We start from the raw sequence: 22,717 nt of genomic DNA on the forward strand, positions 1-22,717 counted from the left end.
GTGTGAATAGAGGGATAAAGGTCAGGGCTGTGTGAAAGGAGAATAGCAGAATGTTTGAATAGAGGGATAAAGGTCAGCGCTGTGTGAAAGGAGAATAGAAGAATGTGTGAATAGAGGGATAAAGTTCAGCGATGTGTGAAAGGTTAATAGAAGAATGCGTGAATAGAGGGATAAAGGTCAGCAATGTGTGAAAGGACAATAGCAGAATGTGTGAATAGAGGGATAAAGGTCAACGCTGTGTGAAAGGAGAATAGCAGAATGTGTTAATAGAGGGATAAAGGTCAGCACTGTGTGAAAGGAGAATAGCAGAATGCGTGAATAGAGGGATAAAGGTCAGTGCTGTGTGAAAGGAGAATAGCAGAATGTGTGATCAGCGGATAAAGGTCAGCACTGTGTGAAAGGATATTAGCAGAATGTGTGAATACAGGGATGAAGGTCAGAGCTGTGTGAAAGGAGAATAGCAGGATGTGTGAATAGAGGGATAAAGGTCAGCGCTTTGGGCAAGGAGAATAGCAGAATGTGTGAATAGAGGGATAAAGGTCAGCGCTGTGTGAAAGGAGAATAGCAGAATGTGTGAATAGAGGGATTAAGGTCAGTGCTGTGTGAAAGGAGAATAGCAGAATATGTGAGCAGAGGGATAATCGTCAGCGCTGTGTGAAAGGAGAATAGCAGAATGTGTGAATAGAGTGATAAAGGTCTGGGCTGTGTGAAAAGAGAATAGCAGAATGCGTCAATAGAGGGATAAAGGTCAGCACTGTGTGAAAGGAGAATAGCAGTATGCGTGAATAGAGGGATAAAGCTCTGCAATGTGTGAAAGGAGAATAGCAGAATGTGTGAATAGAGGGATAAAGGTCAGCGCTATGTGAAAGGACAATAGCAGAATGTGTGAATAGAGGGATAAAGTTCAGCGCTGTGTGAAAGGAGAATAGCAGAATGTGTGAATAGAGGGATAAAGTTCAGCGCTGTGTGAAAGGATAATAGAAGAATGTGTGAATAGAGGGATAAAGGTCAGCAATGTGTGAAAGGAGAATAGCAGAATGTGTGAATAGAGGGATAAAGGTCAACGCTGTGTGAAAGGAGAATAGCAGAATGTGTTAATACAGGGATAAAGGTCAGCACTGTGTGAAAGGAGAATAGCAGAATGCGTGAATAGAGGGTTAAAGGTCAGTGCTGAGTGAAAGGAGAATAGCAGAATGTGTGATCAGCGGATAAAGGTCAGCGCTGTGTGAAAGGAGAACAGCAGAATGTGTGAATACAGGGATGAAGGTCAGCGCTGTGTGAAAGGAGAATAGCAGGATGTGTGAATAGAGGGATTAAGGTCAGCGCTTTGGGCAAGGAGAATAGCAGAATGCGTGAATGGAGGGATAAAGGTCAGCGCTGTGTGAAAGGAGAATAGCAGAATGCGTGAATAGAGGGATTAAGGTCAGTGCTGTGTGAAAGGAGAATTGCAGAATGCGTGAATAAAGGGGTAAAGGTCAGCGTCGTGTGAAAGGAGAATAGCAGAATGTGTGAATAGAGGGATAAAGGTCAGGGCTGTGTGAAAGGAGAATAGCAGAATGTTTGAATAGAGGGATAAAGGTCAGCGCTGTGTGAAAGGAGACTAGCACAAAGCGTGAATAGAGGGATAAAGGTCAGCGTTATGTGAAAAGAGAATAGCAGAAAGCGTGAATAGAGGGATAAAGGTCAGCACTGTGTGAAAGGAGAATAGCAGAATGTATGAATAGAGGGATGATGGTCAGAGCTGTGTGAAAGGATAATAGCAGAATGCGTGAATCGAGGGATAAAAGTCAGCGCTGTGTGAAAGGAGACTAGCAGAATGTGTGATTAGAGGGATAAAGGTCAGCGATGTGTGAAAGGAGAATAGCAGAATGTGTGAATAGAGGGATAAAGGTCAGGGCTGTGTGAAAGGAGAATAGCAGAAAGTTTGAATAGAGGGATAAAGGTCAGCGCTGTGTGAAAGGAGACTAGCAGAAAGCGTGAATAGAGGGATAAAGGTCAGCGCTATGTGAAAAGAGAATAGCAGAAAGCGTGAATAGAGGGATAAAGGTCAGCACTGTGTGAAAGGAGAATAGCAGAATGTATGAATAGAGGGATGAAGGTCAGAGCTGTGTGAAAGGATAATAGCAGAATGCGTGAATCGAGGGATAAAAGTCAGCGCTGTGTGAAAGGAGACTAGCAGAATGTGTGATTCGAGGGATAAAGGTCAGCGATGTGTGAAAGGAGAATAGCAGAATGTGTGAATACAGGGATAAAGGTCAGCGCAGTGTGAAAGGAGAATAGCAGAATGTGTGAATAGAGGGATAATGTTCAGTGGTGTGTGAAAGGAGAATAGCAGAATGTGTGAATAGAGGGATAAAGGTCAGCGATGTGTGAAAGCAGTACAGCAGAATGTGTGAATGGAGGGATAAAGGTCAGCAATGTGTGAAAGGAGAATAGCAGAATGTGTGAATAGAGGGATAAAGGTCAGAGTTGTGTGAAAGGATAATAGCAGAATGCGTGAATAGAGGGATAAAGCTCTGCAATGTGTGAAAGGAGAATAGCAGAATGTGTGAATAGAGGGATAAAGGTCAGCGATGTGTGAAAGCAGTATAGCAGAATGTGTGAATGGAGGGAAAAAGGTCAGTGCTGTGTGAAAGGAGAATAGCAGAACGTGTGAATAGAGGGATAAAAGTCAGAGCTGTGTGAAAGGATAATAGCAGAATGTGTGAATACAGGGATAAAGGTCAGCGCAGTGTGAAAGGAGAATAGCAGAATGTGTGAATAGAGGGATAAAGGTCAGCGCTGTATGAAAGGAGAATAGCAGAATGTATGAATAGAGGGATAAAGGTCAGAGCTGTGTGAAAGGATAATAGCAGAATGCGTGAATAGAGGGATACAAGTCAGCGCTGTGTGAAAGGAGAATAGCAGAATGTGTGAAAAGTGGGATAGAGTTCAGCGCTGTGTGAAAGGAGAATAGCAGAATGTGTGAATAGAGGGATAAAGTTCAGCGCTGTGTGAAAGGAGAATAGCAGAATGCATGAATAGATGGATAAAGGTCAGCGCTTTGGGCAAGGAGAATAGCAGAATGTGTGAATGGAGGGATAAAGGTCAGCGCTGTGTGAAAGGAGAATAGCAGAATGCGTGAATAGAGGGGTAAAGGTCAGCGTCGTGTGAAAGGAGAATAGCAGAATGCGTGAATAGAGGGATAAAGGTCAGCACCGTGTGAAAGGAGAATAGCAGAATGTGTGAATAGATTGATAAAGGTCAGCGCTGTGTGAAAAGAGAATAGCAGAATGTGTGAATAGAGGGATAAAGGTCAGCACTGTGTGAAAGGAGAATAGCAGTATGGGTGAATAGAGGGATAAAGGTCAGCGCTGTGTGAAAGGAGAACAGCAGAATCTGTGAACAGAGGGATAAAGGTCAGCACTGTGTGAAAGGAGAATAGCAGTATGCGTGAATAGAGGGATAAAGGTCAGCGCTGTGTGAAAGGAGAATAGCAGAATGTGTGAATAGAGGGATAAAGGTCAGCGCTGGGTGAAAGGAGAATAGCAGAATGTGTGAAGAGAGGGATTAAGGTCAGCGCTGCGTGAAAGGAGAATAGCAGAATGTGTGAACAGCGGATAAAGGTCAGCGCTGTGTGAAAGGAGAATAGCAGAATGTGTGAATAGAGGGATAAAGGTCAGCGCTGTGTGCAAGGAGAATAGCAGAATGCGTGAATAGAGGGATAAAGGCCAGCACTGTGTGAAAGGATAATAGAAGAATGCGTGAAGAGAGGGATAAAGTTCAGCGCTGTGTGAAAGGAGAATAGAAGAATGTGTGAATAGAGGGATAAAGTTCAGCGCTGTGTGAAAGGATAATAGAAGAATGCGTGAATAGAGGGATAAAGGTCAGCAATGTGTGAAAGGAGAATAGCAGAATGTGTGAATAGAGGGATAAAGGTCAACGCTGTGTGAAAGTAGAATAGCAGAATGTGTTAATAGAGGGATAAAGGTCAGCGCTGTGTGAAAGCAGAATAGCAGAATGTGTGAATACAGGGATGAAGGTCAGCGCTGTGTGAAAGGAGAATAGCAGGATGTGTGAATAGAGGGATAAAGGTCAGCGCTTTGGGCAAGGAGAATAGCAGAATGCGTAAATGGAGGGATAAAGGTCAGCGCTGTGTGAAAGGAGAATAGCAGAATGTGTGAATAGAGCGATAAAGTTCAGCGCAGTGTGAAAGGAGAATAGCAGAATGTGTGAATAGAGGGATAATGTTCAGCGCTGTGTGAAAGGAGAATAGCAGAATGTGTGAATAGAGGGATAAAGGTCAGAGTTGTGTGAAAGGATAATAGCAGAATGCGTGAATAGAGGGATAAAGCTCTGCAATGTGTGAAAGGAGAATAGCAGAATGTGTGAATAGAGGGTTAAAGGTCAGCGATGTGTGAAAGCAGTATAGCAGAATGTGTGAATGGAGGGATAAAGGTCAGTGCTGTGTGAAAGGAGAATAGCAGAATGAGTGAATAGAGGGATAAAAGTCAGACTGTGTGAAAGGATAACAGCAGAATGTGTGAATACAGGGATAAAGGTCAGCGCAGTGTGAAAGGAGAATAGCAGAATGTGTTAATAGAGGGATAAAGGTCAGCGCTGTGTGAAAGGTGAATAGCAGAATGTGTGAATAGAGGGATAAAGGTCACAGCTGTGTGAAAGGATAATAGCAGAATGCGTGAATAGAGGGATACAAGTCAGCGCTGTGTGAAAGGAGAATAGCAGAATGTGTGAAAAGAGGGATAAAGTTCAGCGCTGTGTGAAAGGAGAATAGCAGAATGTGTGAATAGAGGGATAAAGTTCAGCGCTGTGTGAAAGGAGAATAGCAGAATGCGTGAATAGATGGATAAAGGTCAGCACTGTGTGAAAGGAGAATAGCAGAATGTGTGAATAGAGGGATAAAGGTCAGCGCTGCGTGAAAGCAGAATAGCAGAATGCGTGAATAGAGGGATAAAGGTCAGCAATGTGTGAAAGGAGAATAGCAGAATGCGTGAATAGAGGGATAAAGGTCAGCGCTGTGTGAAAGGAGAATAGCAGAACGTGTGAATAGAGGGGTAAAGGTCAGCGTTGTGTGAAAGTAGAATAGCAGAATGTGTGAATAGAGCGATAAAGTTCAGCGCTGTGTGAAAGGAGAATAGCAGAATGTGTGAATAGATTGATAAAGGTCAGCGCTGTGTGAAAGGAGAATAGCAGAATGCGTGAATAGAGGGATAAAGGTCAGCGCTGTGTGAAAGGAGAATAGCAGAATGCGTGAATAGAGGGGTAAAGGTCAGCGTCGTGCGAAAGGAGAATAGCAGAATGTGTGAATAGAGTGATAAAGTTCAGCGCTGTGTGAAAGGAGAATAGCAGAATGTGTGAATAGATTGATAAAGGTCAGCGCTGTGTGAAAAGAGAATAGCAGAATGTGTGAATAGAGGGGTAAAGGTCAGCGTCGTGTGAAAGTAGAATAGCAGAATGTGTGAATAGAGCGATAAAGTTCAGCGCTGTGTGAAAGGAGAATAGCAGAATGTGTGAATAGATTGATAAAGGTCAGCGCTGTGTGAAAGGAGAATAGCAGAATGCGTGAATAGAGGGATAAAGGTCAGCGCTGTGTGAAAGGAGAATAGCAGAATGCGTGAATAGAGGGGTAAAGGTCAGCGTCGTGCGAAAGGAGAATAGCAGAATGTGTGAATAGAGTGATAAAGTTCAGCGCTGTGTGAAAGGAGAATAGCAGAATGTGTGAATAGATTGATAAAGGTCAGCGCTGTGTGAAAAGAGAATAGCAGAATGCGTGAATAGAGTGATAAAGGTCAGCGCTGTGTGAAGGGAGAATAGCAGAATGCGTGAATAGAGGGATAAAGGTCAGCACCGTGTGAAAGGAGAATAGCAGAATGTTTGAATAGATTGATAAAGGTCAGCGCTGTGTGAAAAGACAATAGCAGAATGTGTGAATAGAGGGATAAAGGTCAGCACTGTGTGAAAGGAGAATAGCAGTATGGGTGAATAGAGGGATAAAGGTCAGCGCTGTGTGAAAGGAGAACAGCAGAATCTGTGAATAGAGGCATAAAGGTCAGCACTGTGTGAAAGGAGAATAGCAGTATGCGTGAATAGAGGGATAAATGTCAGCAATGTGTGAAAGGAGAATAGCAGAATGTGTGAATAGAGGGATAAAGGTCAACGCTGTGCGAAAGGAGAATAGCAGAATGTGTGAATAGAGGGATAAAGGTCAGCACTGTGTGAAAGGAGAATAGCAGAATGTGCGAATAGAGGGATAAAGTTCAGCGCTGTGTGAAAGGAGAATAGCAGAATGTGTGAATAGAGGGATAAAGGTCAGCGATGTGCGAAAGCATTATAGCAGAATGCGTGAATGGAGGGATAAAGGTCAGAGCTGTGTGAAAGGATAATAGCAGGATGCGTGAATAGAGCGATAAAGGTCAGCACTGTGTGAAAGGAGAATAGCAGAATGCGTGAATAGAGGGATAAAGGTCAGCAATGTGTGAAAGGAGAATAGCAGAATGTGTGAATAGAGGGATAAAGGTCAGCGCTGTGTGAAAGGAGAATAGCAGAATGTGTGCATAGAGTGATAAAGTTCAGCGCTGTGTGAAAGGAGAATAGCAGAATGCGTGAATAGAGGGATAAAGTTCAGTGCTGTGTGAAAGGAGAATAGCAGAATTTGTGAATAGAGGGGTAAAGGTCAGCAATGTGTGAAAGGAGAATAGCAGAATGTGTGAATATAGGGATAAAGGTCAGTGCTGTGTGAAAGGAGAATAGCAGAATGTGTGAATAGAGGGATAAAGCTCAGCGCTGTGTGAAAGGAAAATAGCAGATTTTGTGAATAGAGGGATTAAGGTCAGTGCTGTGTGAAAGGAGAATAGAAGAATGTGTGAATAGAGTGATAAAGGTCAGCGCTGTGTGAAAGGAGAATAGCAGAATGTGTGAATAGAGTGATAAAGGTCAGGGCTGTGAGAAAAGAGAATAGCAGAATGCGTGAATAGAGGGATAAAGGTCAGCACTGTGTGAAAGGAGAATAGCAGAATGCGTGAATAGAGGGATAAAGCTCTGCAATGTGTGAAAGGAGAATAGCAGAATGTGTGAATAGAGGGATAAAGGTCAGCGCTATGTGAAAGGAGAATAGCAGAATGTGTGAATAGAGGGATAAAGGTCAGCAATGTGTGAAAGGAGAATAGCAGAATGTGTGAATAGAGGGATAAAGGTCAACGCTGTGTGAAAGGAGAATAGCAGAATGTGTTAATATAGGGATAAATGTCAGCACTGTGTGAAAGGAGAATAGTAGAATGCGTGAATAGAGGGTTAAAGGTCAGTGCTGTGTGAAAGGAGAATAGCAGAATGTGTGAACAGCGGATAAAGGTCAGCGCTGTGTGCAAGGAGAATAGCAGAATGTGTGAATAGAGGGATAAAGGTCAGCGCCTTGTGAAAGGAGAATAGCAGAATGTGTGAATAGAGGGATAAAGGTCAGCACTGTGTGCAAGTAGAATAGCAGAATGTCTGAATAGTGGGATAAAGGTTAGGGCTGTGTGAAAGGAGAATAGCCGAATGTGTGAATAGAGGGATAAAGGTCAGCGCTGTGTGAAAGGAGAATAGCAGAATGTGTGAATAGTGGGATAAAGGTCAGCGCTGTGTGAAAACAGAATAGCAGAATGCGTAAATAGAGGGATAAAGGTCAGCGCTGTGTGAAAGGAGAATAGCAGAATGTGTGAATAGAGGGATAAAGGTCAGCGCTGTGTGAAAGGAGAATAGCAGAATGTGTGAATAGAGGGATAAAGGTCAGCGCTGTCGCAAAGGGGAATAGCAGGATGTGTGAATAGAGGGATAAAGGTCAGCGCCTTGTGAAAGGAGAATAACAGCATGAGTGAATAGAGGGATAAAGGTCAGCACTGTGTGCAAGGAGAATAGCAGAATGTGTGAATAGAGGGATAAAGGCCAGCACTGTGTGAAAGGAGAATAGCAGAATGTGTGAATAGAGGGATAAAGGTCAGTGCTGTGTGAAAGGAGAATAGCAGAATGCTTGAATAGAGGGATAAAGGAGAGCGCTGTGAGAAAGGAGAATAGCAGAATGCGAGAATAGAGGGATAAAGGTCAGCGCTGTATGAAATGAGAATAGCAGAATGCGTGAAAAGAGGGATAAAGGTCAGCACTGTGTGCAAAGAGAATAGCAGAATGTGTGAATAGAGGGATAAAGGTCAGCATTGTGTGCAAGGAGAATAGCAGAATGCGTGAATAGAGGGATAAAGGAGAGCGCTGTGAGAAAGGAGAATAGCAGAATGCGAGAATAGAGGGATAAAGGTCAGCGCTGTATGAAATGAGAATAGCAGAATGCGTGAAAAGAGGGATAAAGGTCAGCACTGTGTGAAAGGAGAATAGCAGAATGTGTGAATAGAGGGATAAAGGTCAGCACTGTGTGAAAGGAGAATAGCAGAATGCGTGAAAAAAGGGATAAAGGTCAGCTCTGTGTGAAAGGAGAATAGCAGAATGTGTGAATAGAGGGATAAAGGTGAGCGCCTTGTGAAAGGAGAATAGCAGCATGAGTGAATAGAGGGATAAAGGTCAGCACTGTGTGCAAGGAGAATAGCAGAATGTGTGAATAGAGGGATAAAGGTCAGCACTGTGTGCAAGGAGAATAGCAGAATGTGTGAATAGAGGGATAAAGGTCAGCACTGTGTGCAAGGAGAATAGCAGAATGCGTGAATAGAGGGATAAAGGAGAGCGCTGTGAGAAAGGAGAATAGCAGAATGCGAGAATAGAGGGATAAAGGTCAGCGCTGTATGAAATCAGAATAGCAGAATGCGTGAAAAGAGGGATAAAGGTCAGCACTGAGTGAAAGGAGAATAGCAGAATGTGTGAATAGAGGGATAAAGGTCAGCACTGTGTGAAAGGAGAATAGCAGAATGCGTGAAAAGAGGGATAAAGGTCAGCACTGTGTGAAAGGAGAATAGCAGAATGTGTGAATAGAGGGATAAAGGTCAGCGCCTTGTGAAAGGAGAATAGCAGCATGAGTGAAAAGAGGGATAAAGGTCAGCACTGTGTGCAAGGAGAATAGCAGAATGTGTGAATAGAAGAATAAAGGTCAGCACTGTGTGAAAGGAGAATAGCAGAATGTGTGAATAGAGGGATTGAGGTCAGTGCTGTGTGAAAGGAGAATAGCAGAATGCGTGAATAGAGGGATTAAGGTCTGTGCTGTGTGAAAGGAGAATAGCAGAATGTGTGAATAGAGGGATAAAGGTCAGCGATGTGTGAAAGGAGAATAGCAGAATGTGTGAATAGAGGGATAAAGGTCAGGGCTGTGTGAAACGAGAATAGCAGAATGTGTGAATAGAGGGATAAAGGTCAGCACTGTGTGCAAGGAGAATAGCAGAATGTGTGAATAGAGGCATAAAGGCCAGCACTGTGTGAAAGTAGAATAGCAGAATATGTGAATAGAGGGATTAACGTCAGTGCTGTGTGAAAGGAGAATAGCAGAATGTGTGAATAGAGGAATAAAGGTAAGCGCTGTGTGAAAGGAGAATAGCAGATTGTGTGAATAGAGGGATAAATGTCAGCGATGTGTGAAAGGAGTATAGCAGAATGTGTGAATGGAGGGATAAATGTCAGCGCTGTGTGAAAGGAGAATAGCAGAATGTGTGAATAGAGGGATAAAGGTCAGAGCTGTGTGAAAGGATAAAAGCAGAATGCGTGAATAGAGGGATTAAGGTCAGGGTTGTGTGAAACAAGAATAACAGAATGTGTGAATTGAGGGACAAAGGTCAGTGCTGTGTGAAAGGAGAATAGCAGAATGTATGAATAGAGGGATAAAGGTCAGCGATGTGTGAAAGGAGAATAGCAGAATGTGTGAATAGAGGGATAAAGGTCAGGGCTGTGTGAAAGGCAAATAGCAGAGTGTGTGAATAGAGGGATAAAGGTCAGCGCTGTGTGAAAGGAGAATAGCAGAATGTGTGAATAGAGGGATAAAGGTCAGCGCTGTGTGAAAGGAGAATAGCAGAATGTGTGAATAGAGGGATAAAGGTCAGCGCTGTGTGAAAGGAGAATAGCAGAATGTGCGAATAGCGGGATAAAGGTCAGCGCTGTGTGCAAGGAGATTAGCATAATGTGTGAATTGAGGGATAAAGGTCAGCGCTGTGTGAAAGGAGAATAGCAGAATGTGTGAATAGAGGGATAAAGGTCAGCGCCTTGTGCAAGGAGAATAGCAGAATGTGTGAATAGAGGGATAAAGGTCAGGGCTGTGTGAAAGGAGAACAGCAGAATGTGTGAATAGAGGGATAAAGGTCAGCGCTGTCTCTGGGGAGAATAGCAGGATGTGTGAATAGAGGGATAATGGTCAGCGCTGTGTGCAAGGAGAATAGCAGAATGTGTGAATAGTGGGATAAAGGTCAGCGCCGTGTGAAAGGAGAATAGCAGAATGCGTGAATAGAGGGATAAAGGTCAGCGCTGTGTGAAAATAGAATAGCAGAATGCGTGAATAGAGGGATAAAGGTCAGCACTGTGTGAAAGGAGAATAGCAGAATGTGTGAATAGAGGGATTAAGGTCAGTGCTGTGTGAAAGGAGAATAGCAGAATGTGTGAATAGAGGGATTAAGATCAGCGCTGTGTGAAAGGAGAATAGCAGAATGTGTGAATGGAGGGATAAAGGAAAGTGCTGTGTGAAAGGAGAATAGCAGAATGTGTGAATAGAGGGATAAAGGGCAGTGCTGTGTGAAAGGAGAATAGCAGAATGTGTGAATAGAGGGATAAAGATCAGCGCTGTGTGAAAGGAGAATAGCAGAATGTGTGAATGGAGGGATAAAGATCAGCGCTGTGGGAAAGGAGAATAGCAGAATGTGTGAAGGGAGGGATAAAGGTCAGTGCTGTGTGAAAGGAGAATAGCAGAATGTGTGAATAGAGGGATAAAGATCAGCGCTGTGTGAAAGGAGAATAGCAGAATGTGTGAATGGAGGGATAAAGATCAGCGCTGTGTGGAAGGAGAATAGCAGAATGTGTGAATGGAGGGATAAAGGTCAGTGCTGTGTGAAAGGAGAATAGCAGAATGTGTGAATAGAGGGATAAAGGTCAGTGCTCTGTGAAAGGATAATAGCAGAATGCGTGAATAGAGGGATAAAGGTCAGCGCTGTGTGAAAGGAGAATAGCAGAATGTGGGAAAAGAGGGAGAAAGGTCAGCGCTGTGTGAAAGGATAATAGCAGAATGCGTGAATAGAGCGATAAAGGTCAGGGCCGTGTGAAAGGAGAATAGCAGAATGTGTGAATAGAGGGATAAAGGTCAGCAATGTGTGAAAGGAGAACAGCAGAATGTGTGAATATAGGGATAAAGGTCAGTGCTGTGTGAAAGCAGAATAGCAGAATGTGTGAATAGAGGGATAAAGTACAGCAATTGGTGAAGGGAGAATAGCAGAATGTGTGAATGGAGGGATAAAGGTCAGTGCTGTGTGAAAGGAGAATAGCAGAATGTGTGAATAGAGGGATAAAGATCAGCGCTGTGTGAAAGGATAATAGCAGAATGCGTGAATAGAGGGATAAAGGTCAGCGCTGCGTGAAAGGAGAATAGCAGAATGTGTGAAAAGAGGGATAAAGGTCAGCGCTGTGTGAAAGGATAATAGCAGAATGCGTGAATAGAGGGATAAAGGTCAGCAATGTGTGAAAAGAGAATAGCAGAATGTGTGAAAAGAATGATCAAGGTCAGCGCTGTGTGAAAGGAGAATAGCAGAATGTGTGAATAGAGGGATAAAGTTCAGCGCTGTGTGAAAGGAGAATAGCAGAATGCGTGAATAGAGGGATAAAGGTCAGTGCTGTGTGAAAGGAGAATAGCAGAATGTGTGAATAGAGGGATAAAGGTCAGCAATGTGTGAAAGGAGAACAGCAGAATGTGTGAATATAGGGATAAAGGTCAGTGCTGTGTGAAAGGAGAATAGCAGGATGTGTGAAGAGAGGGATAAAGTACAGCAATTGGTGAAGGGAGAATAGCAGAATGTGTGAATAGAGGGATTAAGGTCAGCGCTGTGTGAAAGGAGAATAGCAGAATGTGTGAACAGCGGATAAAGGTCAGCGCTGTGTGAAAGGAGAATAGCAGAATGTGTGAATAGAGGGATAAAGGTCAGCGCTCTATGCAAGAAGAATAGCAGAATGTGTGAATAGAGGGTTAAAGGTCAGCGCTTTGTGAAAGGAGAATAGCAGAATGTGTGAATAGAGGGATAAAGGACAGCACTGTGTGCAAGTAGAATAGCAGAATGTGTGAAAAGAGGGATAAAGGTCAGGGCTGTGTGAAAGGAGAATAGCAGAATGTGTGAATAGAGGGATAAAGGTGAGTGCCGTGTGAAAGAAGAATAGCAGAAAGTGTGAACAGCGGATAAAGGTCAGCACTGTGTGAAAGGAGAATAGCAGAATGTGTGAATTCAGGGATAAAGGTCAGCGCTGTTTGAAAGGAGAATAGCAGAATGTGTGAATAGAGGGATAAAGGTCAGCGCTGTCTCAAAGGAGAATAGCAGGATGTGTGAATAGAGGGAAAAAGGTCAGCGCTGTGCGCAAGGAGAATAGCAGAATGTGTGAATGGAGGGATAAAGGTCAGCGCTGTGTGAAAGGAGAATAGCAGAATGCGTGAATAGAGGAATAATGGTCAGCGCTGTGTGAAAAGAGAATAGCAGAATGCGTGAATAGAGGGATAAAGGAGAGCGCTGTGAGAAAGGAGAATATCAGAATGCGTGAATAGAGGTATAAAGGTCAGCGCTGTGTGAAAGGAGAATAGCAGAATGCGTGAATAGAGGGATAAAGGTCAGCGCTGTGTGAAAGGAGAATAGCAGAATGTGTGAATAGAGGGATAAAGGTCAGCGCCTTGTGAAAGGAGAATAGCAGAATGTGTGAATAGAGTGATAAAGGTCAGCACTGTGTGCAAGGAGAATAGCAGAATGTGTGAATAGAGGGATAAAGGTCTGGGCTGTGTGAAAGGAGAATTATAGAATGTGTGAATTGAGGGATAGAGGTCAGTGCTGTCTGAAAGGAGAATCGCAGAATGTGTGAATAGAGGGATAAAGGTCAGCGATGTGTGAAAGGAGAATAGCAGAATGTGTGAATAGAGGGATAAAGGTCAGCGCTGTGTGAAAGGAGAATAGCAGAATGTGTGAATAGAGGGATAAAGGTCAGCGCTGTGTGAAAGGAGAATAGCACAATGTGTGAATAGAGGGATAAAGGTCAGCGCTGTGTGAAAGGAGAATAGCAGAATTTGTGAATAGAGGTATAAAGGTCTGCGCTGTGTGAAAGGAGAATAGCAGAATGTGTGAATAGAGGGATAAAGGTCAGTGCTGTGTGAAAGGAGAATAGCAGAATCTGTGAATAGAGGGATAAAGGTCACCGGTGTGTGAAAGGAGAATAGCAGAATGTGTGAATAGAGGGATTAAGGTCAGGGCTGTGTGAAAGGAGAATAGCAGAATCTGTGAATAGAGGGATAAAGGTCAGCGCTGTGTGAAAGGAGAATAGCAGAATATGTGAATAGAGGGAGAAAGGTCAGCGCTGTGTGAAAGGAGAATAGCAGAATGTGTGAATAGAGGGATAAAGGTCAGGGCTGTGTGAAAGGAGAATTATAGAATGTGTGAATAGAGGGATAAAGGTCAGCGATGTGTGAAAGGAGAATAGCAGAATGTGTGAATAGAGGGATAAAGGTCAGCGCTGTGTGAAAGGAGAATAGCAGAATGTGTGAATAGAGGGATAAAGGTCAGCGCTGTGTGAAAGGAGAATAGCAGAATGTGTGAATAGAGGGATAAAGGTCAGCGCTGTGTGAAAGGAGAATAGCAGAATTTGTGAATAGAGGGATAAAGGTCTGCGCTGTGTGAAAGGAGAATAGCAGAATGTGTGAATAGAGGGATAAAGGTCTGCGCTGTGTGAAAGGAGAATAGCAGTATGTGCGAATAGAGGGATAAAGGTCAGCGTTGTGTGCAAGGAGAATAGCAGAATGTGTGAATAGAGGGATTAAGGTCAGCGCTGTGTGAAAGGAGAATAGCAGAATGTGTGAACAGCGGATAAAGGTCAGCGCTGTGTGAAAGGAGAATAGCAGAATGTGTGAATAGAGGGATAAAGGTCAGCGCTCTATGCAAGGAGAATAGCAGAATGTGTGAATAGAGGGTTAAAGGTCAGCGCTTTGTGAAAGGAGAATAGCAGAATGTGTGAATAGAGGGATAAAGGACAGCACTGTGTGCAAGTAGAATAGCAGAATGTGTGAATAGAGGGATAAAGGTCAGGGCTGTGTGAAAGGAGAATAGCAGAATGTGTGAATAGAGGGATAAAGGTGAGTGCCGTGTGAAAGAAGAATAGCAGAAAGTGTGAACAGCGGATAAAGGTCAGCACTGTGTGAAAGGAGAATAGCAGAATGTGTGAATTCAGGGATAAAGGTCAGCGCTGTTTGAAAGGAGAATAGCAGAATGTGTGAATAGAGGGATAAAGGTCAGCGCTGTCTCAAAGGAGAATAGCAGGATGTGTGAATAGAGGGAAAAAGGTCAGCGCTGTGCGCAAGGAGAATAGCAGAATGTGTGAATGGAGGGATAAAGGTCAGCGCTGTGTGAAAGGAGAATAGCAGAATGCGTGAATAGAGGAATAATGGTCAGCGCTGTGTGAAAAGAGAATAGCAGAATGCGTGAATAGAGGGATAAAGGAGAGCGCTGTGAGAAAGGAGAATATCAGAATGCGTGAATAGAGGGATAAAGGTCAGCGCTGTGTGAAAGGAGAATAGCAGAATGCGTGAATAGAGGGATAAAGGTCAGCGCTGTGTGAAAGGAGAATAGCAGAATGTGTGAATAGAGGGATAAAGGTCAGCGCCTTGTGAAAGGAGAATAGCAGAATGTGTGAATAGAGTGATAAAGGTCAGCACTGTGTGCAAGGAGAATAGCAGAATGTGTGAATAGAGGGATAAAGGTCTGGGCTGTGTGAAAGGAGAATTATAGAATGTGTGAATTGAGGGATAAAGGTCAGTGCTGTCTGAAAGGAGAATCGCAGAATGTGTGAATAGAGGGATAAAGGTCAGCGATGTGTGAAAGGAGAATAGCAGAATGTGTGAATAGAGGGATAAAGGTCAGCGCTGTGTGAAAGGAGAATAGCAGAATGTGTGAATAGAGGGATAAAGGTCAGCGCTGTGTGAAAGGAGAATAGCACAATGTGTGAATAGAGGGATAAAGGTCAGCGCTGTGTGAAAGGAGAATAGCAGAATTTGTGAATAGAGGTATAAAGGTCTGCGCTGTGTGAAAGGAGAATAGCAGAATGTGTGAATAGAGGGATAAAGGTCAGTGCTGTGTGAAAGGAGAATAGCAGAATCTGTGAATAGAGGGATAAAGGTCACCGGTGTGTGAAAGGAGAATAGCAGAATGTGTGAATAGAGGGATTAAGGTCAGGGCTGTGTGAAAGGAGAATAGCAGAATCTGTGAATAGAGGGATAAAGGTCAGCGCTGTGTGAAATGAGAATAGCAGAATATGTGAATAGAGGGAGAAAGGTCAGCGCTGTGTGAAAGGAGAATAGCAGAATGTGTGAATAGAGGGATAAAGGTCAGGGCTGTGTGAAAGGAGAATTATAGAATGTGTGAATAGAGGGATAAAGGTCAGCGATGTGTGAAAGGAGAATAGCAGAATGTGTGAATAGAGGGATAAAGGTCAGCGCTGTGTGAAAGGAGAATAGCAGAATGTGTGAATAGAGGGATAAAGGTCAGCGCTGTGTGAAAGGAGAATAGCAGAATGTGTGAATAGAGGGATAAAGGTCAGCGCTGTGTGAAAGGAGAATAGCAGAATTTGTGAATAGAGGGATAAAGGTCTGCGCTGTGTGAAAGGAGAATAGCAGAATGTGTGAATAGAGGGATAAAGGTCTGCGCTGTGTGAAAGGAGAATAGCAGTATGTGCGAATAGAGGGATAAAGGTCAGCGTTGTGTGCAAGGAGAATAGCAGAATGTGTGAATAGAGGGATAAAGGTCAGGGCTCTGTGAAAGGAGAATAGCAGAATGTGTGAATAGAGGGATAAATGTCAGCGCTGTGTGAAAGGAGAATAGCAGAATGTGTGAATAGAGGGATAAAGGTCAGTGCTGTGTGAAAGGAGAATAGCAGAATCTGTGAATAGAGGGATAAAGGTCACCGCTGTGTGAAAGGAGAATAGCAGAATGTGTGAATAGAGGGATTAAGGTCAGGGCTGTGTGAAAGGAGAATAGCAGAATGTGTGAATAGATGGATAAAGGTCAGCGCTGTGTGAAAGGAGAATAGCAGAATGTGTGAATAGAGGGATAAAGGTCAGGGCTGTGTGAAAGGAGAATAGCAGAATGTGTGAATAGAGGGATAAAGGTCAGCGCTGTGTGCAAGGAGAATAGCAGAATGTGTGAATAGAGGGATAAAGGTCAGGGCTCTGTGAAAGGAGAATAGCAGAATGTGTGAATAGAGGGATAAAGGTCAGCGCTGTGTGAAAGTAGAATAGCAGAATGTGTGAATAGAGGGATAAAGGTCAGTGCTGTGTGAAAGGAGAATAGCAGAATCTGCGAATAGAGGGATAAAGGTCACCGCTGTGTGAAAGGAGAATAGCAGAATGTGTGAATAGAGGGATTAAGGTCAGGGCTGTGTGAAAGGAGAATAGCAGAATGTGAGAATAGATGGATAAAGGTCAGCGCTGTGTGAAAGGAGAATAGCAGAATGTGTGAATAGAGGGATAAAGGTCAGGGCTGTGTGAAAGGAGAATAGCAGAATGTGTGAATAGAGGGATAAAGGTCAGCGCTGTGTGAAAGGAGAATAGCAGAATGTGTGAATAGAGGGATAAAGGTCAGGGCTGTGTGAAAGGAGAATAGCAGAATGTGTGAATGGAGGTGTAAAGGTCCGCGCTGTGTGCAAGGTGATAGCAGATTGTGTGAATAGAGGGATAGATGTTAGGGATGGTTTTCTCAGAAATGCTGGCTCTTGTCAGTGTGCTGAGGGTAAGACTGTGTTTGGATGTGTGACCTGTTTTGTGGGCCTCGGGCCTCTGTGTCTGTCTGTGGTTCGGGCGCGGTCGGGCGGGCGCGCCAACCCCCTTTGTTCTGCGGGCGGTGGCGCGACTGCGCCTGCGCACATATTGTCATAGTGGTTCGTGCCGGCGCGGACCTCCCGAAAGTCGCGCGGTCGGTCCCACAGACGTCATCACTGCGCGACTCATGTTCGGGAGAGCAGGAGTAAGGCAGCAGAGAGAGAGAAGAGATAGAGAAAGGGACTGAGAGACCGGGGGGAGAGAGGGAAAGGAAAGGGAGGTAGGGAAAGGAAAAAGGAGGGGGAGAAGGAAAGGATGGAGAGATAGAGGGAAGGAAATAATAGAGAGGGAAAGGGAGAGAGAAGGAAGTAGAGAGAGTGAATGAAATAATAAACAGAGAGAGGGAAACAATAGCAAGAGAGAGAGGGAGAGAGAAAACGAAGACTATAATAGAGAGAGAAAAGAGGGAGGGAAAGAGTGAGAAGGAAATAATAGGGAGAAAAGGGAAAGATAGAGGGAAGGAAAAAGAAAAGGAGAGAGAATTAGATTCTAGAGAGGTAGAGGAAGAGATAGAGTTCGGCAGAGAGGGAGTGCAAAATGAGGAAAGGGAAGGGGGGAAAAGGAGGGAGCAAAGAGGGTCGGAGAGTATGAGAGACACTCAAACTGGGGGAGGAATGAGAATGGACAGAGACTGTGGCACTGAGAGAAAAGGGGCTGAGAAAGGTGGAGTGGGTGGGAGTTAGGGTTAGTCACAAGGAGCGGAGACAAGACACCTCAAAACAGAGAGAGGCACGGGAACGCAGCAGCGAGAGTGAGAGAGACCGTCTAACGGGGAGTCTGACACTGTGAACTGGGCTGAAATATTAGACACAGGCTGTGAAAAGTTGAAGGAGTTGGTTGGATTGAGAGCGCGACGCCCCCCCAATCAGGGTGGGAAGACAATGTCCAGTCAAGGAGTGGGAGGCTACGACTGGAGCCGCCCTGAGAGGCGGGCTTGCCTGGAGGATATCTTCTTCCGAGGGAACGATTTCATTCGGGTAGGGAGCGAGGAATGCCGGGCGTTCTGGAGCTTCCTGGAGCGCTACCAGCGCTTCCAGGAGAGGCAGAGGGAGAGGAAGGACGCGGAGCATCGAGGAGAGGGAGAGGTGGTGGAAAGGAGGGGTGAGAAAAGAAGTGGGGAAAGAGAGAGTGGGAGAACGAGAGAGGGGAAGAGAGAGGAAGGGAGCGAGAGAAGGAGAGAGGAAGGGAGCGAGAGAAGGAGAGAGGAGGGGAGGAGAGAGGAAGGGAGAGAGGGGAGGAGAGAGGAAGGGAGAGAGGGGAGGAGAGAGGAAGGGAATGAGAGAAGGAGAGAGGGAAAGGGGAGAGAGGGAAGGAGAGAGGGAAAGGAGGGAAGTGAAAGAAGGAGAGAGGGGAGGAGAGAGGAAGGAGAGACTGAGAAGAGGAGAGAAGGAAGGAGAGAGGAAGGAAGGGAGGAGAGAGGGGGAAAAGGGGATGTGAGGAAAGGGCTGTTTCCAGACGTGCCGATGGAATACGACCCCAGTTACCGGATTAACCTGTCGGTGTTGACAGGGGATGTGGAGAGGGAGGGCTGTGGGCGGAGGAGGAGGAGGGGGGACGGGAGCGGGGAGGGGGAGATCCCGCGGTCAGAGCGGGCAGCGTTCCGCCAGGCACTGCGCCACTTTGCTGAGTTCGGCCAGAAGCAGAGCTTCGGGCGCCTATGTCGGCTGCTACAGTCCAGGCGGGCACTGCCCGTGGCCAGCTACCGGGCCCGGCTCCTGGAGCTGGTGCGGGGCAGCCCGGTGGTGGTGGTGGCGGGTGACACGGGCTGTGGCAAGTCCACCCAGGTGCCGCAATACTTGCTGGAGGAGTGGGCCGCGCCGGGGGAGCGTCTGGCGTGCACCCAGCCACGCCGCATTGCCTGCCTCTCGCTGGCCAGGCGGGTGGGCCTGGAGACCCTGTGCCCCTCCTCGGTGGGCTACCACATCCGCTTTGAGTCCTCGGCGCCCCCCGGCACCCGGCTCCTCTTCCTCACCGAGGGCCTCCTCCTCCGGCAGATACAGGCCGCCGGCCCCGCCCTGGACCGTTACCGCGCCATCATCATCGACGAGGCCCACGAACGGCACCTCCACGCAGACTTCCTCCTCGGGGTCCTGCGGGGTCTCCAGGCAGCCCAACCCAGCCTCCGCCTCCTCCTCATGTCGGCCACCATCAACGTCGAACTCTTCTCAAGATACTTTGACGGTGCCCCAGTCCTCCAGGTCCCTGGGAGGCTTTACCCCATCAAGGTGAGGAGGGTGGTCCGGGCTCGCTGTGGGGGCAATGTGGGCGGGGGGGGTGAGGGAGGGAGGTATGATTCACAACCCGAGGGCCACACCCACTCCTTGACCATCAGCGCCAAACCTAAACCCATCGTCAGTGCCCTCTGACCCTCACCCCTCCATTCCTGACTTCGACCCCTGACCCCCCTCCAATCCTGGATCGTCACCCCTCCAAAATCTGACCTTGACCCCCTCCAGCACGGTAGCACAGTGATTAGAACAATTGCTTTACAGCTCCAGGGCCCCAGGTTCGATTCCCGGCTGGGTCACTGTCCGTGCGGAGTCTGCACGTTCTCCCCCGTGTGTGCGTGGGTTTCCTCCGGGTGCTCCAGTTTCCTCCCACAGTCCAAACACGTGCACGTTAGGCCGTGCTAAGTTGCCCTTAGTGTCCAAAATGGTTAGGAGGGGTTACTGGGTTACGGGGATAGGTTGGAAGTGCGGGCTTAAGTGGGTCGGTGCAGACTCGATGGGCCGAATGGCCTCCTTCTGCACTGTAAATTCTAAATCCGGTGTGTGATCCGGAAATCCGGTCTCTGACCCCGGTATGGCCCCGGATCCTGACCCTGACCTTTTCTTCCTGATCCCTCATCTTGACCCCTGACTCTTGACCCTCACCCCACCCCTTGACGCTGCCCCTTGATCCTGACTCTGAACCCGGCACAGAAATCACCCACCCTGCTCGCTCCTTAAAGTCTTCCTCAGACTCCCATCCACCCCCACCCAGCCCGGCCCTCTGCCCTGCAAGTTGTGCTTGGAATGGGGATCTGGCCTGTGTGTTAAACCTTCTGTCTCTCCCCCGCCCCATCTCTCTGTCCCTCTCCCCCCGCCTCTCTCTCTCTCTCTCTCTCTCCCCCCCCGCCTCTCTCTCTCTCTCTCTCTCTCTCCCCCGCCTCTCTCTCTCTCTCTCTCCCCCGCCTCTCTCTCTCTCTCTCTCTCTCATCCGCCCCGTCTCTCTCTCTCTCGTCCACCACCGTCTCTCTCTCTCTCCCCCCCGCCTCTCTCTCTCTCTCTCTCCCCCCGCCTCTCTCTCTCTCCCCTCACCTCTCTCTCTTTCCCCGCCTCTCTCTCTCTCCCATCCTCTCTCTCTCTCTCTCTCATCCGCCCCCATCTCTCTCTCTCTCTCCCCACCTCTCTCTCTCTCTCTCTCTCTCTCTCTCCCCACATCTCTCTCTCTCTCATCCGCCCCCATCTCTCTCTCTCATCCGCCCCCGTCTCTCTCTCTCTCTGTCCCCGCCTCTCTCTCTCTGTCCCCGCCTCTCTCTCTCTGTCCCCGCCTCTCTCTCTCTGTCCCCGCCTCTCTGTCCCCGCCTCTCTCTCTCATCCGCCCCCGCCTCTCTCTCATCCGCCCCCGTCTCTCACTCTCCCCCCATCTCTCTCTCTCCCGCCCCCCCATCTCTCTCTCTCCCGCCCCCCCATCTCTCTCTCTCCCACCTCCTCATCTCTCTCTCTCCCTTGCCCCCCCCATCTCTCTCTCTCCCTCTCCTTCCAACACCCCCATCTCTCTCTCCCTCTCCCTCCAACACCCCATCTCTCTCTCCCTCCCGCCCCCATCTCTCTCTCCCTCCCGCCCCATCTCTCTCTCCCTCCCGTCCCCATCTCACTCTCCCTCCCGCCCCCATCTCTCTCTCTCTCTCCCCCTCTCCTTCCAACGCCCCCATCTCACTCTCTCTCCCTCGCCCTCCAACACCCCCATCTCTCTCTCCCCCGCCGTCGTCTCTCTCTCCCCCTCCCCCATCTCTCTCTCTCACCCCCTCCCCCATCTCTCTCTCTCCCCCGCCCCGTCTCTCTCTCACCCTCTCCGTCCACACCCCCATCTCTCTCTCTCTCTCCCCCGCCACCCATCTCTCTCTCTCTCCCACCCCGTCTCTCTCTCTCTCCCTCTTCCTCCAACACCCCCATCTCTCTCTCTCTCCCCCCCGCCCCATCTCTCTCTCTCCACGCCCCATCTCTCTCTCTCACCCTCTCCGTCCACACCCCCATCTCTCTCTCTCTCTCTCTCTCCCCCCCCCCCCCCCGCCACCCATCTCTCTCTCTCTCCCACCCCGTTTCTCTCTCTCTCTCCCTCTCCCTCCAACACCCCCATCTCTCCCCCCCCCCCCCTGCCACCCATCTCTCTCTCCCCCTCCCCCATCTCTCTCTCTCACCCCCCTCCCCCATCTCTCTCTCTCTGTCCCACCCCGTCTCTCTCTCTCTACCTCTCCCTCCAACACCCCCATCTCTCTCTCTCACCCCCCCCCCCCCCCATCTCTCTCTCTCTCTCTCCCCGCCCCGTCTCTCTCTCTCTTCCCCCCCCCCCCATCTCTCTCTCACACACACACCCTTCCTCCTGCAGGTGATATACCAGCCGATCGAGGAGTCAGAAGAAGGGAGCCGGGAGCGCCTGGATCCGGGCCCCTACCTGAGGGTGATGCAGGCCATCGACCAGCAGTGCCCGGCTGAGGAGCGGGGGGACCTGCTGGCCTTCCTGAGCGGGGCGGCCGAGATTGCGGCGGTGGCAGACGCAGCACGGGCTTACGCTAACCTGACCCAACGCTGGATTGTGCTGCCACTTCACAGCGGATTGGCGGCGATGGAACAGGACAAGGTACAGCCTGAAACGCCCCATCGGCCGCCCGTTACACAGCCCCGCACACCTCAGCAACCCGGTTCAGGCAGAGAGATTCTCACCAGGACCCTTGGGAAACTGTCCCACCCTCGGCCTGTTCCCCCCAAATCACAGCCAGGTCCCCAAAAATCTATTTCAGAGGACAGGCATTGCGGCGCTCCCTCAGCACTGACCCTCCGACAGTGCGGCGCTCCCTCAGCACTGACCCTCCGACAGTGCGGCACTCCCTCAGCACTGACCCTCCAACAGTGCGGCGCTCCCTCAGCACTGACCCTCCGACAGTGCGGTGCTCCCTCAGCACTGACCCACCAACAGTGCGGCGCTCCCTCAGCACTGACCCTCCGACAGTGCGGCGCTCCCCTCAGCACTGACCCTCCGACAGTGCGGTGCTCCCTCAGCACTGACCCACCAACAGTGCGGCGCTCCCTCAGCACTGACCCTCCGACACTGCGGCGCTCCCTCAGCACTGACCCTCCGACAGTGCGGCGCTCCCTCAGCACTGACCCTCCGACTGTGGGGCGCTCCCTCAGCACTGACCCTCCCACAGTGCGGCACTCCCTCAGCACTGACCCTCCGACAGTGCGGCACTCCCTCAGCACTGACCCTCCGACAGTGCGGCGCTCCCTCAGCACTGACCCTCCGACAGTGCGGCGCTCCCTCAGCACTGACCCTCCGAAAGTGCGGCGCTCCCTCAGCACTGACCCTCCGACAGTGCGGCGCTCCCTCAGCACTGACCCTCCGACAGTGTGGCGCTCCCTCAGCACTGACCCTCCGACAGTGCGGCGCTCCCTCAGCACTGACCCTCCGACAGTGCGGCGCTCCCTCAGTACTAATCCTCCGACAGTGCGGCGCTTCCTC

General features: G+C 48.2%; 1 protein-coding gene across 1 annotated transcript in view; it reads left to right on the forward strand.

Moving 5' to 3' along the window:
- Positions 1 to 17,200: 17,200 nt before the first annotated feature.
- The window catches only part of LOC140398922 (probable ATP-dependent RNA helicase DHX34), a 30,954-nt gene continuing 25,437 nt past the window's right edge, over positions 17,201 to 22,717 (forward strand). The window contains exons 1-3 of the mRNA XM_072487911.1: positions 17,201 to 18,057; positions 18,412 to 19,221; positions 21,587 to 21,838. Of these exons, the coding sequence (XP_072344012.1) occupies positions 17,878 to 18,057; positions 18,412 to 19,221; positions 21,587 to 21,838 (1,242 nt within the window). The 5' untranslated portion in view covers positions 17,201 to 17,877. The remainder of the gene's footprint in view (positions 18,058 to 18,411; positions 19,222 to 21,586; positions 21,839 to 22,717) is intronic.

The sequence above is a fragment of the Scyliorhinus torazame genome, chromosome 22, assembly GCF_047496885.1.
Source record: "Scyliorhinus torazame isolate Kashiwa2021f chromosome 22, sScyTor2.1, whole genome shotgun sequence".
Lineage (NCBI taxonomy): Eukaryota > Metazoa > Chordata > Chondrichthyes > Carcharhiniformes > Scyliorhinidae > Scyliorhinus > Scyliorhinus torazame.